General features: G+C 38.7%; 1 protein-coding gene across 1 annotated transcript in view; it reads left to right on the forward strand.

Moving 5' to 3' along the window:
* The first annotated feature begins 249 nt into the window (after positions 1 to 249).
* atp6ap2 (ATPase H+ transporting accessory protein 2) overlaps positions 250 to 26468 on the forward strand; it is a 32858-nt gene continuing 6639 nt past the window's right edge. Inside the window, exons 1-4 of the mRNA XM_039745094.1 lie at positions 250 to 376; positions 16258 to 16388; positions 23821 to 23949; positions 25998 to 26093. Of these exons, the coding sequence (XP_039601028.1) occupies positions 298 to 376; positions 16258 to 16388; positions 23821 to 23949; positions 25998 to 26093 (435 nt within the window). The 5' untranslated portion in view covers positions 250 to 297. The remainder of the gene's footprint in view (positions 377 to 16257; positions 16389 to 23820; positions 23950 to 25997; positions 26094 to 26468) is intronic.

Genomic DNA, 26468 nt, shown 5'->3' on the forward strand with positions numbered 1-26468 from the left:
CGCCTCAACAAATTCGTAGAAGCTTTTAAAGGGAATGACATTTCCGCGCGCCCAACCTGCAAACTTCCGTCCTGAGAGTGAACGGCCCCCGGAAAATCACGTGTTGTTGTGCAATTCGTCATGACCATTGGTTAAACGATCTGCCAATTGTAAATATCTAGCGTACGATAGGTTATTTTCATGCTGTTGACGCCCATCTAGAAAGTTCTGATTGGCCACTATTAGGAACTCTCAAGGACGCAAAGCAAAAGGTTCGCCTCAGAGAGACAAGTGAGAGAGGAAAGACAAATCGGGAAGATGGAGAGTGGTGGAACGAGGAATATGTTCTTTAGCCTCGTCATAGCGATTTGGTTCGTCTTGGCCTCTTTATCAGCAGGTAAATCTTTTCCACGTAACCATGTTTATGCCCGAGGTTTGGTTTTAATCAGACGAAAGAGCGGTGCACGGTAATTTTGTCTATCCAAGATGAATGGCCGGTCATTCCGCTGTCAGATGGTTAATCAGCTGATCGGCAGCCCTTTAATCCATCCATCCATCCATAGATGTGATTTTATGGAAACCTTCTTCTCGACGTTTAAATCGTTCCGTATTGTTTGTTTAGCAACGCTTACGCTATTGTAAATTTACTCTCTGTATTATCAAAAGAAGTGTTGTTTTTGAAACCAATTGTGCTATAGGAAGAATACGACGCAGTAGCGAGCAGCTAACACCCATTCAGTACAAAAATAATGCTTGTAGTTTTTCGTTTTATTATTATTTAAAAGACATATCTGATAATAAAATGATGCAGTCTCTTCAGTACCGCCTTTTGTTGATCGGCATAGAACCGCGTGAGCCAAGTAATTAATTCTTACGAGTAAACCTTTATGGACCATTTTTACTGTATGAGTGAAACACTAAAAACCAGGAAAGTGAGTGCGGTATGATTAGGACATTCAGTCATGTGATGCAGTTTATTTCACATAAACGCAGAAACTGCTTCCCCTATTTTTTTTCCAGTAATTTACATATAAAATGTAACCACTATGGGGTAAGTAGCGGTTTTCAGTGTCAGGATTATGTGATAAAGACTATGTATGATTTAAATTTTGATTGGTCAGAGCATTTTGTTTTGTTACTAAAAAGCATTGTGCTGTTTTGACCTTTAAAAAAGTGTCATTTCAGTCATATTGGCATAAACATGGTGTTATGTGTTATGGCAACACAACTAAAAGAACATCTAAATAATGAAAACCGTAAATTTGTTTCTTTCCATTGTGACATTAAAATCTGAAATTTAAATTTTAGAATACTAATTTGTTTGGTGCAGTGGTGCAATTTCTTTAAATTTTGTTGGCCACAATTGTTTCACTTTGGATAAAATATATCTGCCAGTAAATGTCCTCCAGTTAGATTTAAAGACTGATAACATTTTGTTAGATCGTGTTCTATAAAGTCTCTGACAAAATGTTTTTGACCAAATAGCACAGTAAGAATTAGAAAACACCCTACACATACAGAATAGACAAAATAATAAGCCATTTAATTTTTGCTTTTTTTCCTTCTTTAGTCCGTATACTTTCAGACTTTTGAGCAGTTTTGAGGAGAACAGGCCATTTAGACCAACAAAGCAAATTAATTCAGCTAATTTCTCCAAAGTGATTACACTTTTGAAGGTCCCTCAAGTTCTGGTGTCTGCCACACTGCCTAGTAATGTATTCCATGTGTCGATGAGTTGTCCTTCTTCAAGGGTAATTGCGTCCTAGCTGGACGTTTTCTGGGTGTGTTTTGTTTGTATCACAAACATGGTCTGGGTCCTGTCACTTCAGTCTGGTTTTTCCTACCGTCTCAGGCTGATGTAGTTTATGCTCAGGATCTAACAAGTTTTCAAACAGGTTTTTGACATGATTGTCCTTAGAGGTTAGTCAGAAATGGCACGTTTGTACTGCTTTGTAGTACTTGACAATATTCATTCTAACTGCTAAATGAACTTGGTGTTCTTTATAGCAAACAATTTTAGAAAAATAATTAACATGCAGTAGATTCACTGCAGCCCTGTTTTAAGTAAGCAGGTCAGAAATTAGCTGGATACAATTACCTGTGCTTTATCATAAAACTCATTTACAGATAAATTATGTGAGTTATGTAAAATTCTTATGTACACAATACATTTATAGTATATGCTCACATTAAGTTTATTTTCCTTCACCAGATCCCACTGTGCTGGTGAGCTGTTGATGTTTCTTTCAATGCTGCTTTGATTTTCAACTGCTAGTGGACAGACTGTAGTAGTCTTTTGTCAGCTTTGACTAAAAAATATATTTGTATATATAATATCTACTGTCAATTGCTTAGCAAATCATTTTTAGTGTTAGCACTCTGTCCTTCCATTTGAACTATTTTAAGTATAAAAAAAGAGCTAAAAATGTACTTAAAGCACTAACAGTGAGCAAAGAGAAAAGAGGTCTATCAGTTGTCTGTGCAGCATCTGTTTGCTAAATTTATATTAAGCATATCCAACAAAATCTTCAATACTCTGCTAATTCTGTCAACTGTGACTTCCATTTAAGTCTGTAGTAAGGCTTAGAAATTTGTAATGCTGCACAGAAATGATAATAAAATATAGTGGTGAACACACATGTTTGTAAGACTAAGAGAATTCAAAAGCATAAAGTTTTCAGACATGTTTTTTCGAAATTTGTGACTAGGTTTATTTGTTTGCATAAACATGTTGGCAGACGTTGTTAAGTGGTGGTTTTATTAGGTATACATACCCCTTTGCCTGCATAATAATGTCATGGGATGTATATGCTTCACAGGAATGTTGGCTTATGCCATCTCTTCTGTGACCCTTTCTACTCCCACTAGCTTACTTTATTCATTCTGTACCATAGACACTTTGCCAGAGTGAGATTTGATAACTTTGTTAGTCACTGCTTTAACCTGAATTCACTGCTGGGTTCTGGGAACCATTCCAGGGCTCTCATAATCCCTATAGTGGAGCATTATTAAGAAGAAAATCTAATGTACAGAGGGACACACTGAAGCATTGAAGGAATGCACCTGCACTTGGGGTAGCTGACTTTGCAAAAGTAACATCAGGTCTCCTCTGCCCCCTTTTATCAAGTGCCCTGTTTGTCACTGAAGCTCAGTTAATGGCTGGATGTTGCTTACAGTAGGTGGTAGCCCAGTTTCAGTGGACCCTTGACCCTGCTTGGCATGATTCATGCCGACCTGCCTGCCAGATGTCATTCAAAGTCACTGAAATTTTTTGGCTGTCTCATTCATCTTCAGTATTGAACACACAATGCATTTTTACCTGGATTAATATGATTGTATGTATATATATATATATATATATATATATATATATATATATATATATATATATATATATATATATGTATGGTATGATGCTGTGTCTGACTGACACTGTAATAACTGGCTTGCCTGATGAAGTGGTCACCTTGTGTATGTGTTTCATTGTCCGGTATTTTTCTCTTTTTTTATTTTTAACTTTTATTTTTAACCGTGTTTGGTTTTCCAGATACACACTTTTAAGATTTTTTTTTTCTTTGAATTGTTACTATTTCATTAGTTTCACTTTTACTTCAGAACTTCTGTAAAAACAATATTTGGAATCTTTCGTGTCCCAATATGCTGAATGTTTTAAATGAGGTTCGTGAGACTTGTGTTTAATGACTTTGTACCCTAATTCAGGATAGGTTTCTCTGTTTGGAATTTCAGCACAGACAAAGAGATCTACATCATCAGCAGTTAGTAATGTTTTTTGCAAAGTAACCAATAAATGCATGTAAGGTAAACCACATTTTTGAAATTCTCTGACTTAAACTTCAAAGGCTTACAATATTTACGTACTTCTGACATATCACCTATGACCATATATTCGATCTCTATTCACCTTTTCATTATTTATCCAAATAATAATTTCTCTTTCTTTAATGCAGTGTTTACTTTCTTTGTTTTGACACTTTCGTTTTTTTCTGCTTTCATATTCTGTATCTTGCTCTGCATGTGTTTTGCTCCTACGTTTTTTGTGAGTCTTTTGAATTCCAGTTTTTATTATCTCTAACCTGCTCTGCATGTGTTTGGCCCCCTTGTTTTTTAACCTTTTTATGACGTTATACTTAGTTTTCTACTCTTTTATTTCTGACCTTGCTTTATCCTGCTTTTTTCCCCAATTACACTTGGTCCGTGGTGAATATTTTCCCTTTTTCAAGTAATACTTTTCGTTTGTTTGTGCTACTGCGATCTTTTTTTATACTTTCTAATTTTCCTACTTTCATATTCTTTAACTTGTCCACATGTGTATCGTGCCAACTTTTTTTTTTTTTTTTTGAGCCTTTCGAGTTCCACTGCTTTTATAATCTCTGACCTGCTCTGCATGTGTATAGCGCCAACGTCCAGATTGGACGTGCTTTTTTTTAATTCCATTTCCTCTGGGCTGATAATTACTTTCCTTATTTTCTGAATTTGAGCCTAGATTATTCTTCTTCTTTTTTCTTTTTTTTCTCCAACGCTTTTGAGTCTCTTTTCTGCGCACTGCTTTCTTCTTCGCTTAGTCATCTACATTTCATTTATAACGTTTTGTCCTTATATGCTTTATATGCGCTAAGAGCCCTGAATCTGTGTGTGCTCAAAGCCAAAACAGGACTGAGTCTGTTGTTGCCCGTGGTCTTGTTTGATATTGGTTGTAAGTAGAGCGTGTCTAGAATCTCATGTTCTCCGTCATTGCGAGACGGTCCTGGGTCAGTCTCTTGGCACCATGTCTCATGTTTAAGGTCCCTGCGAGACGCTCCGTGGCCAGTCTCTTTCGTCTCGCGGGTCTTATAAGTGTCTTCCATGATCTTCATGTGAAGATCACATCTTGTCGCCCTAGTGTTTCTCTCCAGGATATTTTTTTTTTTTTTTTTTTATAATAGAAAGATGTGCATGACCTGGTGAATTTCCCTCCTGTGAAAGCAAATTTGATCTTATTTAAATGTAATTGTCTGTAAATGTACAAATCAGAAAAAGATGGGACAGTGTGAAAAATGTGAATAAAAAAGAAAAAAGCAAGTTATAAATTCTCCTCAAATTTTATTTCATTGCAGACAGTATGAACACAAAATAATTCATGTTTTTTTTGTCAACATCATTTGATTTGTAAATAAATATCCATTCTTGCCATTCAGGCTTGCAACACATTTCAAAAAAAGTTGGGACAGTACAGCATTTACCACTTTGTACAGTTCCCTTGTCTTTTAACAACACTTAAAAGACGTTTAGGCATTGAAGAAATCAAGTGACTAAGTGTTGCAGATGTTAGTGTGTCCCATTCTTCCTGCAAACAACGTTTTAGGTGCGCAACTGTATGGGGTCTTCGTTGACGCATTTTTCATTTCAAAATGCGCCAAACATTCTCTATAGGAGACAAATCGGGGCTGCAGGCAGGCCAGTCAAGCATCCCCATCCTCTTCTTACGCAGCCATGCCTTTGTTATGCACGCAGTATGTGGTTTGGCATTGTCTTGTTGAAATAAGTATGGGCGAACCTGGAAAAGACGTTGTCTTGAAGGCAGCATTTGTTCCTCCAAAACTGAGATATACTTCTCAGCATTGATGGTGCAATCGCAGAAGTGCAAGTTTCCTTTGCCAACGGCACTGACACAACCCCGTACCATGACAGACCCTGGTTTTTGGATATGTATCTGGTAACAGTCTGGATGGTCCTTTTCCTCTTTGGTCCGCAGCACACGGCGTCCTTTTCTTCCAAAAAAGATGTGAAACACCGATTCGTCTGACCACAATACACGTTTCCACTGCACAATGGACCATCCCAGATGCCTCCGAGCCCAGAGAAGTTGACGGCGCTTCTGGACATTATTTATGTAGGGCTTCCTTTTGGCACAGTACAGTTTTAGCTGGCATTTCCTAATGTAACTACGTACTGTAGTGCTTGAGAGCGACTTCCTGAAGTAGTCCTGCGCCCACGCAGTTATATCATTTATTGATAAATGACGGTTTTTAATGCAGTGCTGTCTGAGGGCTCGGAGATCATGGCCATTCAGTATAGGCTTGCACCCTTGGCCTTTGCGCATGGTAATTTCTCCAGATTCCCTGATTCTTTTCACTATGTTATGCACTGTAGAGGGAGAAATGCCCAAATCTCTTCCTATCTGTCTTTGAGAAACGTTTTTCTTCATCATTTCAAAGATTTTTGCCCGCACTTGGTGGCAAACTGACGGTCCTCTGCCCATCTTTGCTCCTAAAGGAGTAGGCCTATCCTCGATGCTGCTTTTGTACCGAATCATGATTGCAATCACCTGTTAACATCACCAGTTTCAAATCACATCATTATTTAGTTATTATACCTCATTACTACCCCTGAATTGCCCCCATCCCAACTTTTTTTGGAATGTGTTGCAAGCCTGAATGGCAAGAATGGATGTTTATTTACAAATCAAATGTTGCTGACCAAAAAAAACATGAATTATCTTGTGTTCATACTGTCTGCAATGAAATAAAAGTTAAGGGAAATTTGTAAATTACTGCTTATTATTCACATTTTCCACACTGTCCCAACTTTTTCTGATTTGGGGTTGTATGTTGTTATTTGGTATAATGTATCCATTTCAATTTACCCATCATTATGTGAAAATGATTAGACGGCCAGAATCATATTTATTAGAGAAGGATTGTTACCTAACAGTGTCACAGCTAGGATTTTGGCAGACAGCAGTATTATAACTGACATATGTGCCATATACCCAATGTACACAGCTGAAACATACCTACTGTTTCTAAACAGAGTGGAGGTGAGTGAAGACTAGATGTCCTCCTGGCTATTTAAGCCGTGAAAGGTTCCCCTTGACTACATATGATCTACGTGTTGCCCTTGGACAGACAACTTGTCTGGGACAGCAGCATTTCTGGGAAAGTATGTGTCCTTGAATTCTCCTGACCTGTCCAGGGTTTGTTCCTTCCTTGTACGTATTTCAAGGCTGCAGAGTCTTGTAATCCAGAATTCATTTAAGTGCTTTGATGGGGTGAATTCTCTGTAAAAAATGAAAGTATAGAAAAGGCGTAACACAGATACTCATTAGTTAGCTGACTGACCATTACGTTGAGGCTTTCAACTCAATGCTCAGGATAGACACTTCAAGCAATGTTGTACCCGTCACTTGGGGGTGTGCTCATGTGCAGTTTATTTTCCCTGTTCAACATTATTTGACAAATTTTAAGACTTTAAGTAGGCATAATAACAGATACTTTATTATGGGGGGTGGGAATACTGTGCTTTTCATATAAATACCTGGATCTATTTCTCTATCATTTGATATTTATAGGTTTCTAAATATCAGAGGACAGACACCTTGCAAACTGTGCCATTAATAATTCAAGAGTAAGCTAGTTGTGTGCAGGTAAAAGATATCCTGACAGTCAAGCACATCTAATTTATTAATTTTCTTTCCTCTCCTTTTTCCCCATATACAATTTTCCTAGCTCCATGAACATACAGCAAACTGCCGCACACATTCTTAGAGCTGCAGCAAAGAAATCAACGTGAATTCTAGTCACCTTTGTTGTAACAGTCCTGTTCAGCTTTTATTCCACTCTGTAACCGTTTGAGCAGAATAACTCAGAAATTTAAATTTAGAAATGTTTCCTCATTTTGTTTCCTCTTTTTTTAATATATCTATGTTAACCTGGCTCAGCGTATTGATACAGACCACCAAGAACAAAACTATTTGCCCCCTTCCTGATTTCTTATTCTTTTGCATGTTTGTCACACAAAATGTTTCTGATCACATTTAACCATTAGTCAAATATAACACAAGTAAACACAAAATGCAGTTTTTAAAATGATGGTTTTTATTATTTAAGGAGAAAAAAAAAATCCAAACCTACATGGCCCTGTGTGAAAAAGTAATTGCCCCCTTGTTAAAAAATCACCTAACTGTGGTGTATCACACCTGAGTTCAATTTCCGTAGCCACCTCCAGGCCTGATTACTGCCACACCTGTTTCAATCAAGAAATCACTTAAATAGGAGCTGCCTGACACAGAGAAGTAGACCAAAAGCACCTCAAAAGCTAGACATCATGCCAAGATCCAAAGAAATTCAGGAACAAATGAGAACAGAAGTAATTGAGATCTATCAGTCTGGTAAAGGTTATAAAGCCATTTCTAAAGCTTTGGGACTACAGCGAACCACAATGAGAGCCATTATCCACAAATGGCAAAAACATGGAACAGTGGTGAACCTTCCCAGCAGTGGCCAGCTGACCAAAATTACCCCAAGAGCGCAGATACGACTCATCCGAGAGGTCACAAAAGACCCCAGGACAACGTCTAAAGAACTGCAGGCCTCACTTGCCTCAATTAAGGTCAGTGTTCACGACTCCACCATAAGAAAGAGACTGGGCAAAACGGCCTGCATGGCAGATTTCCAAGACGCAAACCACTGTTAAACAAAAAGAACATTAGGACTCGTCTCAATTTTGCTAAGAAACATCTCAATGATTGCCAAGACTTTTGGGAAAATACCTTGTGGACTGATGAGACAAAAGTTGAACTTTTGGAAGGCAAATGTCCGTTACATCTGGCGTAAAAGGAACACAGCATTTCAGAAAAAGAACATCATACCAACAGTAAAATATGGTGGTGGTAGTGTGATGGTCTGGGGTTGTTTTGCTGCTTCAGGACCTGGAAGGCTTGCTGTGATAGATGGAACCATGAATTCTACTGTCTGCCAAAAAATCCTGAAGGAGAATGTCCGGCCATCTGTTCGTCAACTCAAGCTGAAGTGATCTTGGGTACTGCAACAGGACAATGACCCAAAACACACCAGCAAATCCACCTCTGAATGGCTGAAGAAAAACAAAATGAAGACTTTGGAGTGGCCTAGTCAAAGTCCTGACCTGAATCCAATTGAGATGCTATGGCATGACCTTAAAAAGGCGGTTCATGCTAGAAAACCCTCAAATAAAGCTGAATTACAACAATTCTGCAAAGATGAGTGGGCCAAAATTCCTCCAGAGTGCTGTAAAAGACTCATTGCAAGTTATCGCAAACGCTTGATTGCAGTTATTGCTGCTAAGGGTGACCCAACCAGTCATTAGGTTCAGGGGGCAATTACTTTTTCACACAGGGCCATGTAGGTTTGGAATTTTTTTTTCTCCCTAAATAATAAAAACCATCATTTAAAAACTGCATTTTGTGTTTACTTGTGTTATATTTGACTAATGGTTAAATGTGTTTGATGATCAGAAACATTTTGTGTGACAAACATGCAAAAGAATAAGAAATGAGGAAGGGGGCAAATAGTTTTTCACACCACTGTATAATATTAAATGTAAGCTAAAGTACAAATATATAGCACGTGTCAAAGGCTCAGACAAGAGGCAATCAAGAAATCCAGCATGGCACAAGCTACTGAAGAAACAACACCTGGAAAGCCATTATTGTTTAGTAAAGAGAGTGTTTCACAAATATAAAGCACCTGGTATCTACAATGACCAAACACAGACAGAATTATCTGTAAGATGATGAGAAACATCTAAGTGCGGAAAGAAACTATTACAATACCCACCCACATGCCTCTACTAGGAGAGATCAGAGCCACTGCTCCTCCGCATTGAGATGAGACAGATGAGGTGGTTCAGGCATGTCCAACCAGGAGAAACCGAAACCGATACATTGGAGTTTCTGTAGGTACCCTACATTCTGTGTAGTGTTGGTTTATTGAGTGTATGCAGTAGCTGTATGTCTTGCACGTATAGTATATAATATCTTTCTATCTATCTGTCTATCTATCCACTGTTACAGTAGGTCCTGTCATCCTGTTGGACCAAGTGAGTGTCCGTTTGTGGATAAAATAAAGTTTTGTCTAATCTGTTTAAAAGAGATAATGGCTAAATAAAACTTGGTTTGTGCTTGGACGTCGTTCTACTGGAATATGGTAAAAGGCTAACTTCCCATTAAAGTTCTTTTGATCTGATCTGCCTTTCTGAAATAGGCAAAGGTAAAACTTCTGGATCAATTTGATGACCTCTTTGTATGCTTGTGTACCAGCCTACTGGCAGATGGGATGAGGCCGTTTTGCCACTTAAGGTCGTACAATGAGTGGCAGGATCTTGCCAATGCACTGTTGCAGTTTAAACTGCCTACACCCAGTACCAGAGGTGACACTCTGTTGCAGACAAATTCCATAGCAACATGTTACCTGTTTCTATGGCAGTATGAAATTCATGAGTGTTTTGTTGTGTCGCATCTCTTTCCTTGTCATTTGCTTTGCTTAAAAGGATAAGTTTGGTATTTTTCAAGTCAAAGTTTTTGGTTTTTTCCCCCACAAACATGGTACTGTATGTACGTGTTTGCCATGAAAAAATGTGCTCTAAAAGTAAACATTTTCTATAAATGTTTAAAAATCTCTTACCCTCACTGGCACTTTACAATAGAGGCTAATAGAGCAGCATAGGAAAATAAAAGCTTGAAAACTTACCGATGAAGCTGCAAAAGTTTTGATGGAAGAAAACATGTCCTCCTTGTTTCTGTCATATGTTTGTGACAACAAAAGGGATCTGGCAATAATAATTTTATCACATATTCCTGGTGTTATTTTTCTCTTTGTAAGGATATGTGTTTTATTTGCTTGTATGAGTACATAAATACGGAAGTAAATAAGAACAAAACATATCACATTGCACAAAAAGTTTACTGTGATTTGGCATTTTAAATGGAAATCACACTCCAGTGGCTGGTTAAAAGATTTTTAAAGAAGAAGGCAAACACTGAGATGGATTGCACAACTGGTCTTCTTTTAAAGTGGCTGAATCTCATGATATTGTTTTTGGTTTTTTTTTATATATATATATAATGTGTGGGTAATCATCAGACATGGATCAATACTTGACAACTGTTTTGGATGTATTCTGTAAGTTTTTAAGCTTTTGTCTTCTAGTGATGCCCAATGCCCTATTAGCCTGTATTGTAAAACTACAGTGAAGGCAAGATATTTTTTTTTAATTTATAGAAAGCACTTAACTTTAGAGGCTGGCACAGTGGTAGCGCTGCTGCCTCGCATGTTCTCCCCGTGTCTGCGTGGGTTTCCTCCCACAATCCAAAGACATGCAGGATAGGTGCATCGACGATCCTTAATTGTCTCTAGTGTGTGTTTGGTGTGTGTGTGTGTGTGTGTATGTGTCTGTCTCCTGTTGTGGGCTGGCGCCCTGCCTGGGATTTGTTCCTACCTTGTGCTCTGTGTTGGCTGGGATTGGCTCCAGCAGACCCCCATGACCCTGTGTTAGGATATAGCGGGTTGGACAATGACTGACTGACTTAACTTTAGAACACAAACTCATGTGTCAAATGCATACAGTGCATCCGGAAAGTATTCACAGCTTATCACTTTTTCCACATTTTGTTATGTTACAGTCTTATTCCAAAATGGATTACATTCATTTTTTCCTCCATATTCTACACACAACACCCCATAATAACACCGTGAAAAAAGTTTACTTGAGGTTTTTGCAAATTTATTAAAAATAAAACAATTGAGAAAGCACATGTACCCCGATCATCCTTGAGATGTTTCTGCAGCTTAATTGGAGTCCAACCTGTGGTAAATTCAGCTGATTGGACATGATTTACTCCAGCCTCTTTGGTGTGCTTCCCTCTTGATAGTCTTGAAGTCCACAAAAGCATCACCATTAATGATGTCCTGAAATGGTCACCGCACATCTCAACATCATTAAGAAGGCCTATCAATGCAATTTTCTTCCTTAAACATCTGAGGAAACTTCAAATGCTTCCATATATGCTTACTGACTTCTACAGGTAAACAGGGGAGTCCATATAAACTTGTTACATTTCATCCTGGTATGACACCTGTTCAGCTCAGGATAACAACACATTACAGAAGAAAGTGAAGTTTGCTCAGAATATCACTTGCACGTGGTTCCACTTTGTTCAGGACACAACACAAACTACATTAGTAAGGTAGACAGTATAAAGATCTCTGCCATCAAGCAGAGTCTTCTACTCTGGCAAAAGCTTCCGGACCATTAAGCATGCAATAGTGCAAGACTAAAAATGGAGCAAGAGAGCCCACTGCATGGTATGGCAATTTTGTGATTATAGTTAGAATTCAGAAGCCCATTTGCTCTGTTAAACTAGGGGAATTTCCTTACAGCTCAGCTGGGTAAAATAATGTTTTCTGAACATTAAAATTTTAAGTTCATGGCCAGCTTCTCCATGTGAAGATGCGAAACAGAGATGGAAGGGGACATGAGTGATTTCTTGCCAGTGACACTCAACACCAGTTTTTATCTTCAGGTCATAATGATACTCAATCGGCATTTGCTACTAATACAGACAACTGCATGAAGGCACCCAGTATTTGTTTAATGCATACATAAATGCATCTCCGTTTAGACAATGAAGGACGGGCTGTGGGAGACATGAGTGGAGTTCAGAATGGTGTCCTGCAGAGGTTGAAAAACTGGCAGTGGATGCTGAGCGGGAATGGTGAGCAGGTACAGTGTATCTGGAAAGTATTCACAGCGCATCACTTTTTCCACATTTTGTTATGTTACAGCCTTATTCCAAAATGGATTAAATTCATTTTTTTTCCTCAGAATTCTGCACACAACACCCCATAATGACAACGTGAAAAAAGTTTACTTGAGGTTTTTGCAAATTTATTAAAAAAAAAAAAAACTAACAAATCACATGTACATAAGTATTCACAGCCTCTGCTCAATACTTTGCCGATGCACCTTTGGCAGCAATTACAGCCTCAAGTCTTTTTGAATATGATGCCACAAGCTTGGCACACCTATCCTTGGCCAGTTTCGCCCATTCCTCTTTGCAGCACCTCTCAAGCTCCATCAGTTGGGATGGGAAGCGTCGGTGCACAGCCATTTTAAGATCACTCCAGAGATGTTCAGTCAGATTCAACTTTGGACTCTGGTTAGGCCACTCAAGGACATTCACAGAGTTGTCCTGAAGCCACTCCTTTGATATCTTGGCTGTGTGCTTAGGGTCGTTGTCCTGCTGAAAGATGAACCATCGCCCCAGCCTGAGGTCAAGAGCGCTCTGGAGCAGGTTTTCATCTAGGATGTCTCTGTACATTGCTGCCGTCATCTTTCCCTTTATCCTGACTAGTCTCCCAGTTCCTGCCACTGAAAAACATTCCCATAGCATGATGCTGCCACCACCATGCTTCACTGTAGGGATGGTATTGGCCTGGTGATGAGCGGTGCCTGGTTTCCTCCAAACATGACGCCTGGCATTCACACCAAAGAGTTCAATCTTTGTCTCATCAAACCAGAGAATTTAGTTTCTCGTGGTCTGAGAGTCCTTCAGGTGCCTTTTGGCAAACTCCAGGCAGGCTGCCATGTGCCTTTCACTAAGGAGTGGCTTTCGTCTGGCCACTCTACCATACAGGCCTGATTGGTGGATTGCTGCAGAGATGGTTGTCCTCCTGGAAGGTTCTCCTCCCTCCACAGAGGACCTCTGGAGCTGTGACAGAGTGACCATCGGGTTCTTGGTCACCTCCCTGACTAAGGCCCTTCTTCCCCGATCGCTCAGTTTAGATGGCCGGCCAGCTCTAGGAAGAGTCCTGGTGGTTTTGAACTTCTTCCACTTACGGATGATGGAGGCCACTGTGCTCATTGGGACCTTCAAAGCAGCAGAGATTTTTCTGTAACCTTCCCCAGATTTGTGCCTCGAGACAATCCTGTCTCGGAGGTCTACAGACAATTCCTTTGACTTCATGCTTGGTTTGTGCTCTGACATGAACTGTCAACTGTGGGACCTTATATAGACAGGTGTGTACCTTTCCAAATCATGTCCAATCAACTGAATTTACCACAGGTGGACTCCAGTTAAGCTGCAGAAACATCTCAAGGATGATCAGGGGAAACAGGATGCGCCTGAGCTCAACTGTGAGCTTCATGGCAAAGGCTGTGAATACTTATGTACAATTGCTTTCTCAGTTTTTTTGTTTTTAATAAATTTGCAAAAATCTCAAGTAAACTTTTGTCACGTTGTCATTATGGGGTGTTGTGTGTAGAATTCTGAGGAAAAAAATGAATTTAATTTATTTTGGAATAAGGCTGTAACATAACAAAATGTGGAAAAAGTGACACGCTGTGAATACTTTCCGGATGCACTGTACATACCGTGTTTTTGAAAAAGTAACTTTGACTTGGAAAAAATACCAAACCCATCTTTCAAATTTTGAGGTCATCAACCTCTTCTATGAAGCAGGACTCATCTCTATAAAATAATTTGATTATCAGTCACCCAGGTCATTGCTGGTCATTCTTGGTACCAGTCCAGATTTAGCTGACATTGGTTAGTGATCAGTATTAGAAGTTGTATGGGCACTGTGAATGGAATGCCACTCCTTACGTCATGGGTCCATGGTCTAAGGCACACTAACTGGTAATTCACAGTCTTTTTAGGAAAGATTTGATATTGGTGCTGTTGCATGATGGCTAGTCCTTACCTTGTAGGCCTCCCAGATATGTCTGAGACCTTTTCTGCAACAGCCCCTATTGGTATTCTTCCACTGTCACATTTTTTCTATCAAAATGTACAGTGATAACATCAAATGGACCTCTGAACCTCATAGAAACAAATGATTTGGTTTCTGATACTTGATACGTTTTTGGTACAACTGATAACTGCCATTGTATGTATTGTGAGGTGATAGTAGGGCAGGGTCAAATTACTGTTTGCTATGTGTGGTGAGCATCTGGTGGCATGGAAGAGCAGCGAGCATGCAAATGTAAACACCTCAGCCAGGGTGATTTTATGAAGTGAAACCTCTTTCTTGCACTAAACAATAATTCAGCATTGTTGATCAAGCTGATAAAGGCATCAGCAGAAAATGTATTTAAGGTTCAAGCTGTGAAGCTTTACAGATTAATTGTGAACACAGGGACAAAACCATGGCAAGCTGTAATTCTAGACTGAATTGTAGCACATGTTAGCTTAGTAAAGCAATTCAGACATCTTTGAGGAGGTTCTTTAAATGATACTAGGCCAGTACAAGGCCCCATCAGTGGATAGTTGGATGGTTGTTGTGTTTTGCACGCAGAAAGATAGAAAATGTTATTTTCATATTGCAGCTTGAAAATGTGCACAGTCTTTTGTCAGCTGCAATCTAAGGGTTAAATGTAGTCATATCACCCTTCTGTGAATAAGCAGGCCACAAAGCTGTTGTCATATATTTCCAGTGGAATGAATTAATTTATTTGTACATATGTTATATATAGTAGACAAAATGTTAGTTAGTCAGTAAACCACACACTTATGAGGATACATAGGGTTGTAAATGTGGTGTCTTTCATCATTTGATCACTCGTGGAAATTTCAGAACAGGAAGTGGATTTAAACAGCATATGTTGTAGCATATAGCACTGCCCATCTCAAGCTGTCTGTTGTTGAATTGTGATATTCATAAATTTGTTTCATACATTTGCCTGTAAGGTATGCTCATTGTTTAAATGAGTCCCATATAACTTACTAGAAGCTGGTAATTGTATGAAATCTTCGGGTTTAAAAAGATAACAAAAACAATCTTCTGTACGAGTTTCTGCAGTGCAAGTGTTGTGTGTGTGTGTTTTTTTTTCTTATATATATAACTTGTTATGCATATGTGCTGATTTTATATACAAAAATACAAATGGAATGAACTGTTGCAAATAAAACTTTGAAACTTATAAAGCATGTCAGTAGACGTTTGGTTTGTTGAAATGCATGCATTCTTCTCACCCTTTTAATGGTTAAAGCAGGTCCAGAAGTTGTCAGCATTCAGCTCTTTAGAGTCCTTTGCTATAATCTGATGAATATGTTTGTCCTAAATTGTTTTTTAGCGGATTTTGAAGAATAGATGATATTTATGTTGTATGCTTGTATTTTTGTAATTGTATGAGCTTCTGTTCAGCTGATGTTGCAATGCAAGTAAAGCTGAAAAGAGATGGTTGGATAGAAATCATATACAGTATCACTTTTTATGTATTCCGCATGTCTCCTTCCTGATACTGTAGTTAGTGTAGTATGTATGGTGGATTTAAGAGTTGTAAATTGTGTGCCTCATTTTATCTGAGTTCAAAGTTGCATCTCTTGTCTGACAAAATTGTTATAGATTTAGAAGTTCAATATGCAGTGTTTACATGAAGTGGTAATGGTACATAAAGCACTTTCCTCCGTATCTGAACAAAAGTATGACTGACAGCATTTTTTCAATTCTCCTTACATTGCAGGTGTGCTTGGAGACCGCCTCATCGTACTCAAAGCTCCTCCATATATCCACTTTCGGGATGGCAAGTGGCCAATCTCAGGAGACAGGATACCAGACCTGGTTGCATTAACACTGGGCTTCTCTGTGGAAGAAGTATGTAATATCACTTATTTAAATGAATCTTTTTAAACTATGTACATACTTTACATAGTTGCAGAATGTTTAATAGCTTTTTTTAGCTCATGGGGGGCAATAGTGTTTGATTTGACAGTATGGTGGCACAGTACTTGAAAGTAGGCATATTTTAAAATGTAGTCCTTATGTGACAAAAATGTACTTTGGAACTTTTGATTGTAACCGAGGCCATCTATAAAGTTATTGCAGCTATTATGAGATCAGCTTGTACTCTGAATTGAAATAATTTAGCTAAGTTACCTAGCACTGGTTAACAAAACCAGCAATTCTGTCATCTGCGTGTTCATGTATGTCCTTCTTTAGCCTCTGTAGTATTTTGCATTGTACTTTACTTCAGAATTGATGTTTACCTAAATAAAATTTGATGTCTAAAACGCAGGCATGACTTCCACTATACAGATACGGGGACCAATCGGCATTCAGCAGTGGATCTTAAACTTAAACCTCTTACACCTCATCTTATCATAAGTTTTTTTTGGAAAGCTAAGGAGAGTATTTCCTTTGTAACTACATCACACTATCTGGTTTTCTGTCTTTAAAATGAGAATCACCACCCATTCTGTTAATTCAGCTTTGTGTTATGCAACTTGAAGAATATCCAGTACCATGAGCATCCATTGTTGAGATTTCTGAACACCATAAGAGAGATCCAAACTTGGAAGTTGCATTCAGCGCTACAACCACTGAAAAGCAAATACACACCATGTTCCTACTCAATCCCTATATAATTACCCTTTATATTCCTTCTTGCTATGAATTGTCAGAGTAAGATCCCAGTTACCCTCCCTGAGTCATTAAATGTTTTGACAGAGTCTTAGTGATACTTTCAAAAAGCCATTCTTCATGTCCTATCAAAAGTCTTTCACTTCATCTGCTGCTATGTCATTGAACTGCCAGGGCCATTTGTTCAGACCCGGAGACGGTCCTCCTGACATTGCATAGAAGACCTACTACATAGGGCTTACATACCTGGTTGAACAGGTCATAACCATTTAGATCAAAGCTTTAAAGTTTAATAGTAAATAAAATATATTGGATTAATACAGCATGATGGAAAATAGCATTTCTGCTACAAGGGCTTGTCTATGTCCAAAGGCTCTCTATACATGAAAACCACCAAAGGTAAGCTTTTCTGATGGTACCAAGGTGAAATACTCTATAAGATTAAATCATTTATTTGTGCATGTTTGTCTTTGATTATACAAGTGATTTATACAAGTGATAAGTTATTATAAGTTATTATATTATTATAAGTTATTATAAGTGATTATACAAGTTTGTATGAGTGTGCCTTGCAATCAACTGACACCTGTCCAAGGTATGCTCCAATTTTACACCCAGTACTACTATTGTAACCTCTGCCATATTATGGGTTTCCCTTCAATTTTCAGTAAAGTAAAACAGAAGTAGAATTATATGGTTCTGCCTGTGAACATATGTACCACTTTATCTCCTGCCCAGGAAAACAACTTTTTTGTATAACGTAGGTGCAAGATAAAATCGGCTCTGCACAGATCTCTACTGAGTAACCCTTCTGTAAGAAACAATACTTGAGTTTACTGCCAACTGTACTCTTGAAAAAACTGTTTTCAGTGATATAATTCATGTGACCTTCAAATACATAGTACACACATCCAATCGCAAATTTATTTGAAGATGACTATCTCGGCTTCAAAGCAATAGAGAAATTACTCGCACTCAAGATGTGTGGTTCACAAGCCAATGCTATACTTTAGGGAAAGTCCATATTAATTATACTAAGGGAAAGTCTATATTAAGCCCCTTCTTTTCAGCCTTCTGAATAAGCTCTAGTTCCTGCTCATTGCAGTAATAATGTTCAAATGAGTTGCTGTTGTCAAGATCTAGTCCATATATCTCCGTCCCAAACATTCCGATCATCTGACAAATATCATACCTGAGCCCCACACTTTATGTAGCCTGGTTTTGTTCTACAAACCGGATTCCAAAAAAGTTGGGACAAGTAGCAATAAGAGGCTGGAAAAAGTAAATTTGAGCATAACGAAGAGCTGGAAGACCAATAAACACTAATTAGGTCAATTGGCAACATGATTGGGTATAAAAAGAGCATCTCAGAGTGGCAGTGTCTCTCAGAAGCCAAGATGGGTAGAGGATCACCAATTCCCACAATGTTGCGCAGAAAGATAGTGGAGCAATATCAGAAAGGTGTTACCCAGCGTAAAATTGCAAAGACTTTGCATCTATCATCATCAACTGTGCATAACATCATCCGAAGATTCAGAGAATCTGGAACAATCTCTGTGCGTAAGGGTCAAGGCCATAAAACCATGCTGGATGCCCGTGATCTCCGGGCCCTTAAACGACACTGCACCACAAACAGGAATGCTACTGTAAAGGAAATCACAGAATGGGCTCAGGAATACTTCCAGAAACCATTGTCAGTGAACACAATCCACTGTGCCATTCGCCGTTGCCAGCTGAAACTCTACAGTCCAAAGAAGAAGCCATTTCTAAGCAAGATCCACAAGCTCAGGCGTTTTCACTGGGCCAGGGATCATTTAAAATGGAGTGTGGCAAAATGGAAGACTGTTCTGTGGTCAAACGAGTCACGATTCAAAGTTCTTTTTGGAAATCTGGGACGCCATGTCATCCGGACCAAAGAGGACAAGGACAACCCAAGTTGTTATCAACGCTCAGTTCAGAAGCCTGCATCTCTGATGGTATGGGGTTGCATGAGTGCGTGTGGCATGGGCAGCTTGCATGTCTGGAAAGGCACCATCAATGCAGAAAAATATATTCAGGTTCTAGAACAACATATGCTCCCATCCAGAGGTCATCTCTTTCAGGGAAGACCCTGCATTTTTCAACAAGATAATGCCAGACCGCATTCTGCATCAATCACAACATCACGGCTGCGTAGGAGAAGGATCTGGGTACTGAAATGGCCAGTCTGCAGTCCAGATCTTTCACCTATAGAGAACATTTGGCATCATAAAGAGGAAGGTGCGACAAAGAAGGCCCAAGACGATTGAACAGTTAGAGGCCTGTATTAGACAAGAATGGGAGAGCATTCCTATTTCTAAACTTGAGAAACTGGTCTCCTCGGTCCCCAGACGTCTGTTGAGTGTTGTAAGAAGAAGGGGAGATGCCACACAGTGGTGAAAATGGCCTTGTCCCAACTCTGTCCCAACTGGCCTTGGCCAATTCTGAATCCACATATTTTTCCCTTAAAATGATACGTTTTCTCAGTTTAAACTTTTTGTTCCGTGATTTATGTTCTATTCTGAATAAAATATTAGAAGTTGGCACCTCCACATCATTGCATTCAGTTTTTATTCACGATTTGTATAGTGTCCCAACTTTTTTGGAATCCGGTTTGTACATCCACAAAATAAAGAAACTGATTACAAGGTCTTTCTGGCAAAAAACTCCCCAGAGAGGATTATATTACCACTCCTGTAGGCAAGGTTTAAATTGCTTTTGATAAGAAGTGGATGTAAGATTTCAAAATATAAAGAATTACTGAAGCACTTTATTTGACCATTAGTGGCATCTTTTCTGATACTGAGTAAAAATTGGAAGTATTGTCTGCTCCTCCATTTCCTTGGAAATGTTTTGCCTTCCTTCTGGCTGCTTGGCAGTTAGTGTGTTCTGAAGCCCATGTCTACACATTTGATGGTTGTGATGCACATTGTTTTTTTTTTGTTTTTTTTTTCTCAGGAAAACTAGTGTATACATTTAACTGGAAGAACTAATGGTTTAATTGACCATTTATACCTTGTAAACAGCATGAATTGATATATTTTTTTCTTTTGAGCTAGCATAAGACCCACCCAAATTTAAACTTATGAGGGTCGTTCAAAACATTTCCGCACTTCCATATTTTCGTTGTAAACGATGAAGGCGGGAGGAGTAGTGATTGGTCGTGTCTGAGAGTGTCATGTGATTAGTTCTGTCTGGCAAGCCAGCTGCCCTTGCAGTTTAGTATAAGAGTTGTCACCCTGTGCAAAAGATGGCTGCAACACTTATAAATTGTACCGAAGAGGAACAGTGTTCTGTCATATGCTTTTTGTGGGCAGAAGGTGTGCCTGGAGTCAAATCATCTCCGCATGTGTGCTCAGTATGGGGATAAAGTTCTCTCTCGTAGAGTTGTTTATGAGTGGATTGAGATGTTCAAAAATGGCCTTACTAGTGTGACGAATGCAGAGCCCTCCGGTCATCCAGCTACAGCCACGACCACGAGGAATGAAGAAAGAGAACTCTGATGCAAAAGCAGCAGTACATCAGTGGCTATGCACTCAACTAAAAACATTTTTTTCTGATGGCATTAAAAAGTTGGTAAGATGCTTGGAAAATTGCATCGCAAAGGAAGGTGACTATGTAGAAAAGTGATGTAATTTGTTTTTGAAATTCTTAATAAATAGAGTTTTTTTTGAATGCCCCTTGTATATTTTAATTTACGGCTTTCCATAAACTTTAAATAATCACCAAAACAGCCAAGCAAACGAAACACTTAGCTTAAACATAAAGGAGTGATTTATAAATTAATTTGGTTCACTCTGTACTATATTAAAAACACTACCTTACATTATTTAAAGTTTTACCTTGTGAATGTAATTGTTTTTTTCAAAATATACACTTCTGTCAAATCTGATGACTGCAACACGCTCCAAAAAACTTCCAGTGTTTACCACAGTATAACATCACCATTTCTTTTAAAAACACTTCATGGGTGTTAGGGTACTGAAAACAAAAGTTGGTTACATTTAGCAATTGTAATTTACTCCCATTCATCCATTATGAAGGTCTTCAGTTGGTTAATTGTACTCCACTGCTGTATTTTGTGCTTCATAATGTGCTTCATATTCTCAATTGAAGACAGGTCAGGACTGGGGGCAGGCTAATCTACAATGTATTACCCGCACTCTCTGTTTATGTGGTCGTGTGGTTGTAATCCTGGCAGAATGTGGTTTGGCATAGACCTGCTGGACCTGAAAAAGATGGCATCTGGATGGCAGCATCTGTTGCTGAAAAATGTGTACAGTGCATGTCTTTCTGTGGTGTCCTCGCAGATAAACAGCTTACCTATGCCAAGGGCACCAACACACCATCATACCCTGACTGACAGGACAGTGGCTTTTGGAAAACACACTGATAACAGCTTGGATGGCCTTTTTCCTGTTTGGCCCAGAGAACACAATTTTTTTTTTTTTTGTATTTCTGGCTTCTGTTTTGCACAACAAAGCCTTAACTTGCATCAGTGAATGCAGCAGTAAATGTTGTTGACACACAAAGGTTTGCAAAGCATTCCCAAGCCTGTGTCATGATATCCATTACAGCTGCACAACAGTTTTTAAGACATTGACATCTGAAGAATTGGAGATCATGCACATTCAGAAGTGGTTTTCGGTCTCTCCCTTTATGCATTGAAATTTGACCTGATTCCTTGACTCTTTTAATTATATTGTGCACCGTACAGGGTGAAATGCCCAAAATCCTACCAGTTTGACTTTGGGAAACATTCTTAAAGTGCTTGATTATTTGGTGAAACATCTGTTAGCAAATTGGTGAACCTTGGCCTATCCATACTCTTGAAGGACTAAGCCATTTTTGGATGCTGCATATATAACATAACATGATTGCCTCACCTGTTTTGGAATGTGTTGCAGGCATCAATTCGAGGATAAAACATATCTTTAAAAAAGTTGATAAGATAAAACATGAAGTACATTGTCTTTTATACTGCTTTTATTTAAGAATGTGTAAGTAAATTTAGCATTAACAGTTTTTATTACCATTTTCCCTACTGTCCCACCATTTTTGGAATTGGACTTATACCATAGATTGGGCACTCTGGAGCAGACCCCATACCTGGAAAGATACCAGTATAGTCCAGGTAATGGGCAGCAAGGGGTTTTAGTCCAATAACTTAACAAGGTGGCCACAATACCAATGATAAAGAAAATATAAAAGTGTTCCCCACTGGTCCTTCTTGTACTTCATTAGGGGTGTCTTATCAGAGTATTAAACCAAAGTGTTCCTTGTCTAGCTTCATCTTCCTCAACACACTGGCTTTATTTTACCTCCATACCAGATTAGCTCTCGTCTCTGCCCCTCTTCAAATTCCTGCTTGTTTTGTACAATGACAGATTTGTGGACTCTTTGAGAAGACTTGCAGCCATTTTCTGCCATTGTATAAGCATAGGTACTTAGGCCTCTACATGTAAACTAGTAACCCATTCACCCTGAACTCAACATTCTTCATGCATTCCAACATCAGATGTCTGAACTGACTTTGCTTTAACTTCATTGGTGGATATGCATGTATTCCTTCATACTGTGTCCTTGAGTGCTGTATGGTAAAGATCTCTATTATCTCCACCGTTACACCTACCTTTGTCGCAGGGTTTCATGCAAGACCCTGTAGATAAGTTGCCAAGGCATGTAAAGGAACTTTACTTTGTGCTTCCATCTGACATGTGGTAGCTTTGAGGAACTGAACATTTTCAAGAAGTCCATTAGTGGCTTCATAAGCTCCTTAAGCTTTTGGACATTGCTGCCTAGCCCTCTTCAGTGTAGATAAATCTGTCCTTGTCAAGGCAACATTCTTAACGTGTGCCTCAGATATCTCTGGGAAGTCATCTAGGCAGGGCAAGTGAATGTCTTCAGCAAATTCTGCCTGCTTCTAACAACACTATCAGTACTGTTTTTCCCAGTTTCTTTATGGAGGTGGGATATCCCATCCAATCCTGTGGTTTATGGGACTTGGAGTCCTCAGGTGGATAGTGTGTTCTGGTTAAATGATAAGAGTGTGTCACTAAGAAATATACATAAATACTCCCACTTTCCCTTATGGATCTACACTATCATCAATATCATGTTGGTCCATAGAGGATCACTGTCATTTTGCCTGCTTATCAACTATCTCTAAATTTGTGTCTCTGGGCTTTTATTAGCAGACTAATATTGTGTTCTAGGAGTACCGTATCATCTATTGATTCCTCTAGAGATTTATGTATGGACACCACCTCTGCTGTTAGATGGGGAATCTTGGCAGCTTTGATCGCACTAACTTTCCAGTTCTCCACTGTTCTTCACTATGCTCTTTGACTTGCAAGTGACCTAACAAAAATGGATTGGAAGTTAATACTGTAATTAAACTTTTGTCATTGATGTCTCTTTCATCTTTTCTCCCAAGCCTGATGTATTAGTTCTTGACAAAAGCACCAACTATGTCCATAAATAAAACAGAAATATGCTGCATAGCTCTTCCCCCAGTGTACCCTAAAAGTCCCATGTATTACAGGCTTCTTAGAAGCGCTTTCCCTTTAAATTTTCTTTGACTTTTTTGCATTTCGCACTTTATATCAAATTCAGGTTCACAAAAAAGTATATTTTTGTTTTTCTGCAGGACCTGGGATGGCCTGGCTTGCAGGTTGGAAGCCTGTTTCATCGGCCTCGTTCCAATGTTGTCATTGTGGTCAGGGGAGTGAGTGAACTTGAGGTGGCCCAGCCTGAAGCATCATATCCTATTGAGAATGTAAGAATCTGTTTCCTGTGTCCTCCTTAAGTTCATTGAGCTTAAGTTTTTAATTTCAGAGAACCCCACATGTATGTGCAGCTCTTCATCAACCCTGTGGTGCAATTCGCAGCTATTCTCTTTGAATAGGCATTGAGTTACTTCATAACCCACAGTATCTGTTGAGAATATAACATGTATTCATTATACAAAACTAACATTGCACTGTAGTCATAGATTTTAAATATAAAGATAACTATAGAAATCAAGTGCATAACCTATGCAGTTTGTTTTTGGTTAGTTCATATGCAGATGTATGAAAGTAAAAATATGTAGATAAGGCAACGCTATCTGGGGCCAGTAGGCCAGCATCTGTAGTTCTGAGGGTGTGAACACTTCAGTTGGCTTTTTTTTCCCCCCAGCAGTATGTCTCCCACACATACGTCATACATCTACCAGCATTGGTGCTACATAAAGCTCCATTCAGTGCCTCTTACTTGGTAGAATTTGCACATACTTTCTGTGTCTGCATGCAGTTTTTCTCTGGGTACTCTGGTTTTCCACCCACCTGACCAAGTCCAATTCTGTCAAGTGGGGATATGTGGGCCCTCTGATGGGCTAGCACCTTTTGTTCCTTCTTTGCTCCTGATACTGCTGGTATAAATTCTAGCCCCCATGATCCTGAACTGGATTAAATGGATTACAGGGTGTATAATCGTGTCCCATAGCAGATTAAGACTGGTAATTGCGGATATTCTCTAAAATATTAGTGAAAATTGCTTACTGAATATCTATGTTATATTACAAAAAAAAAAAAAAAAAGGCAGTGTTCAAATTGTGTCCTTGACGAATATTATTTGAGCAAATACTTACCTTAAGTTAACAAGCTGAATGCCACCATTTGGAAAAAATATAATTATCCTAGTGGAAAATTAAAGTATAAAGCACATGTGAAATATTTTGTTGCGAAGCGAGGCAGTTCTTTAGTGGTCATATAACCCTTGAAGCTCTTTTAGAATCAAAGGGTAAATTCAAGCAATAAGCTACTCACATCAATTTTTTTCATGAAGCCTCCTCATGTTAGACATGTGATTTTACCTTTAAGCAAAACTATCCAGCCAATCAATTTACAGGCAGTAAAAGAAATCACAACCAGTTTCTTGCTGTACTTTTTATTTTTGTTCTCCTGGCAATAACATTTTTTTTTTTTCCCCTCTTCTGTGCTTAATCCATTTGGTCGTGAATTTATGTGACACCAGAGTTAATTATATGGGTTTCATTTCTTGATGGGTGCTTTTGTTTATATATACAGTTAAAATCTCCTGAAGTGTGCCTAATCATCCATCCATCCATTATCCAACCCACTATATCCTAACTACAGGGTCACGGGGGTCTGCTGGAACCAATCCCAGCCAACACAGGGCACAAGGCAGGAAACAAACCCCGGGCAGGGCGCCAGCCCACCGCAGGTGCCTAATCATTCTATTGGATATCACAGATAGATGGATGGATGGATAAATAGATACCTTATTGATCCGGAGGGAATTTAAGCAAATTAAGTATGTGTAACTTAGTATTTAATTAAAATATTTTTATTTTTTATGTGCTAGTATGCTTCATTTAGTAACACAAAGAATTCCAACGGTTCACAGTGACATGCTGAAAAAACATTATGGAACAACAACAGCAACTTGTAATCTTCTGCACCATAATTCTAGTGTGTGTGTTGGTTATTTACCAGACAGATTGTAATGTACTCTCATAAGCATTTTTATTTCTTGTTCTATTGTCCATCACTTCTGAGCTCACCCAATAATGCCAACAGGCATAACAGTCTCTTATACTTAATTCAATGCATTTTTTATTTTTTAGTTTTAATTCAATGATTAACTGAGTTGACTGCATCCAATAAATAAATAAACGTCCGAGTTGAAATAGAGGCTTAATTGACAAGTTAAAGGTAGGGGTACTAAATACATGCAAATTAAGTTATAAAAAGTAAAAATGTATTCGGTATTCGGCTTGAGTATGTTCAGCTGTGATTAGTAACTACCTTGTCTGCCCTACAGGCTGTTCCCATTTCTCTTGATGGAGTTGCAAACACTGTGCATTCTATGTTCTCTGAAGACACCCCTGTTGTGTTACAGCTGACTCCAAGTGAAGAGGTGTGCTTTTTGATATTCTGATAAATAGAATTGTTTAGTATGTACTTAAGCTTCACATTTCTAATCAGAGAGCAGGATGATGGCTCAGTGATTAGTATTGATACCTCACAAATCTGGCAGTTGGGGTTCAAATTATGTATCTAGTCATTATAAGTGTGGAGTTTGCACATTCTGCATGTGTCTCCCCAAATCCCCAGCAAGTTTAGTTCCTTCCACATCCTACAGATCTGTATGTTAGGTTACCTATAAGTCCTGTGGTGGGCTAGTGTCACAGTCAGTGCTTCCAGGGTGGGCTCAAACCACACACAACCCTGGACTGGATTAAGTGAACTTAGTAACATTATGTTATTTTTAATATGAAGTCATCATAGTAGC

This window comes from Polypterus senegalus, chromosome 2, assembly GCF_016835505.1.
Source record: "Polypterus senegalus isolate Bchr_013 chromosome 2, ASM1683550v1, whole genome shotgun sequence".
NCBI classification, from domain to species: domain Eukaryota; kingdom Metazoa; phylum Chordata; class Cladistia; order Polypteriformes; family Polypteridae; genus Polypterus; species Polypterus senegalus.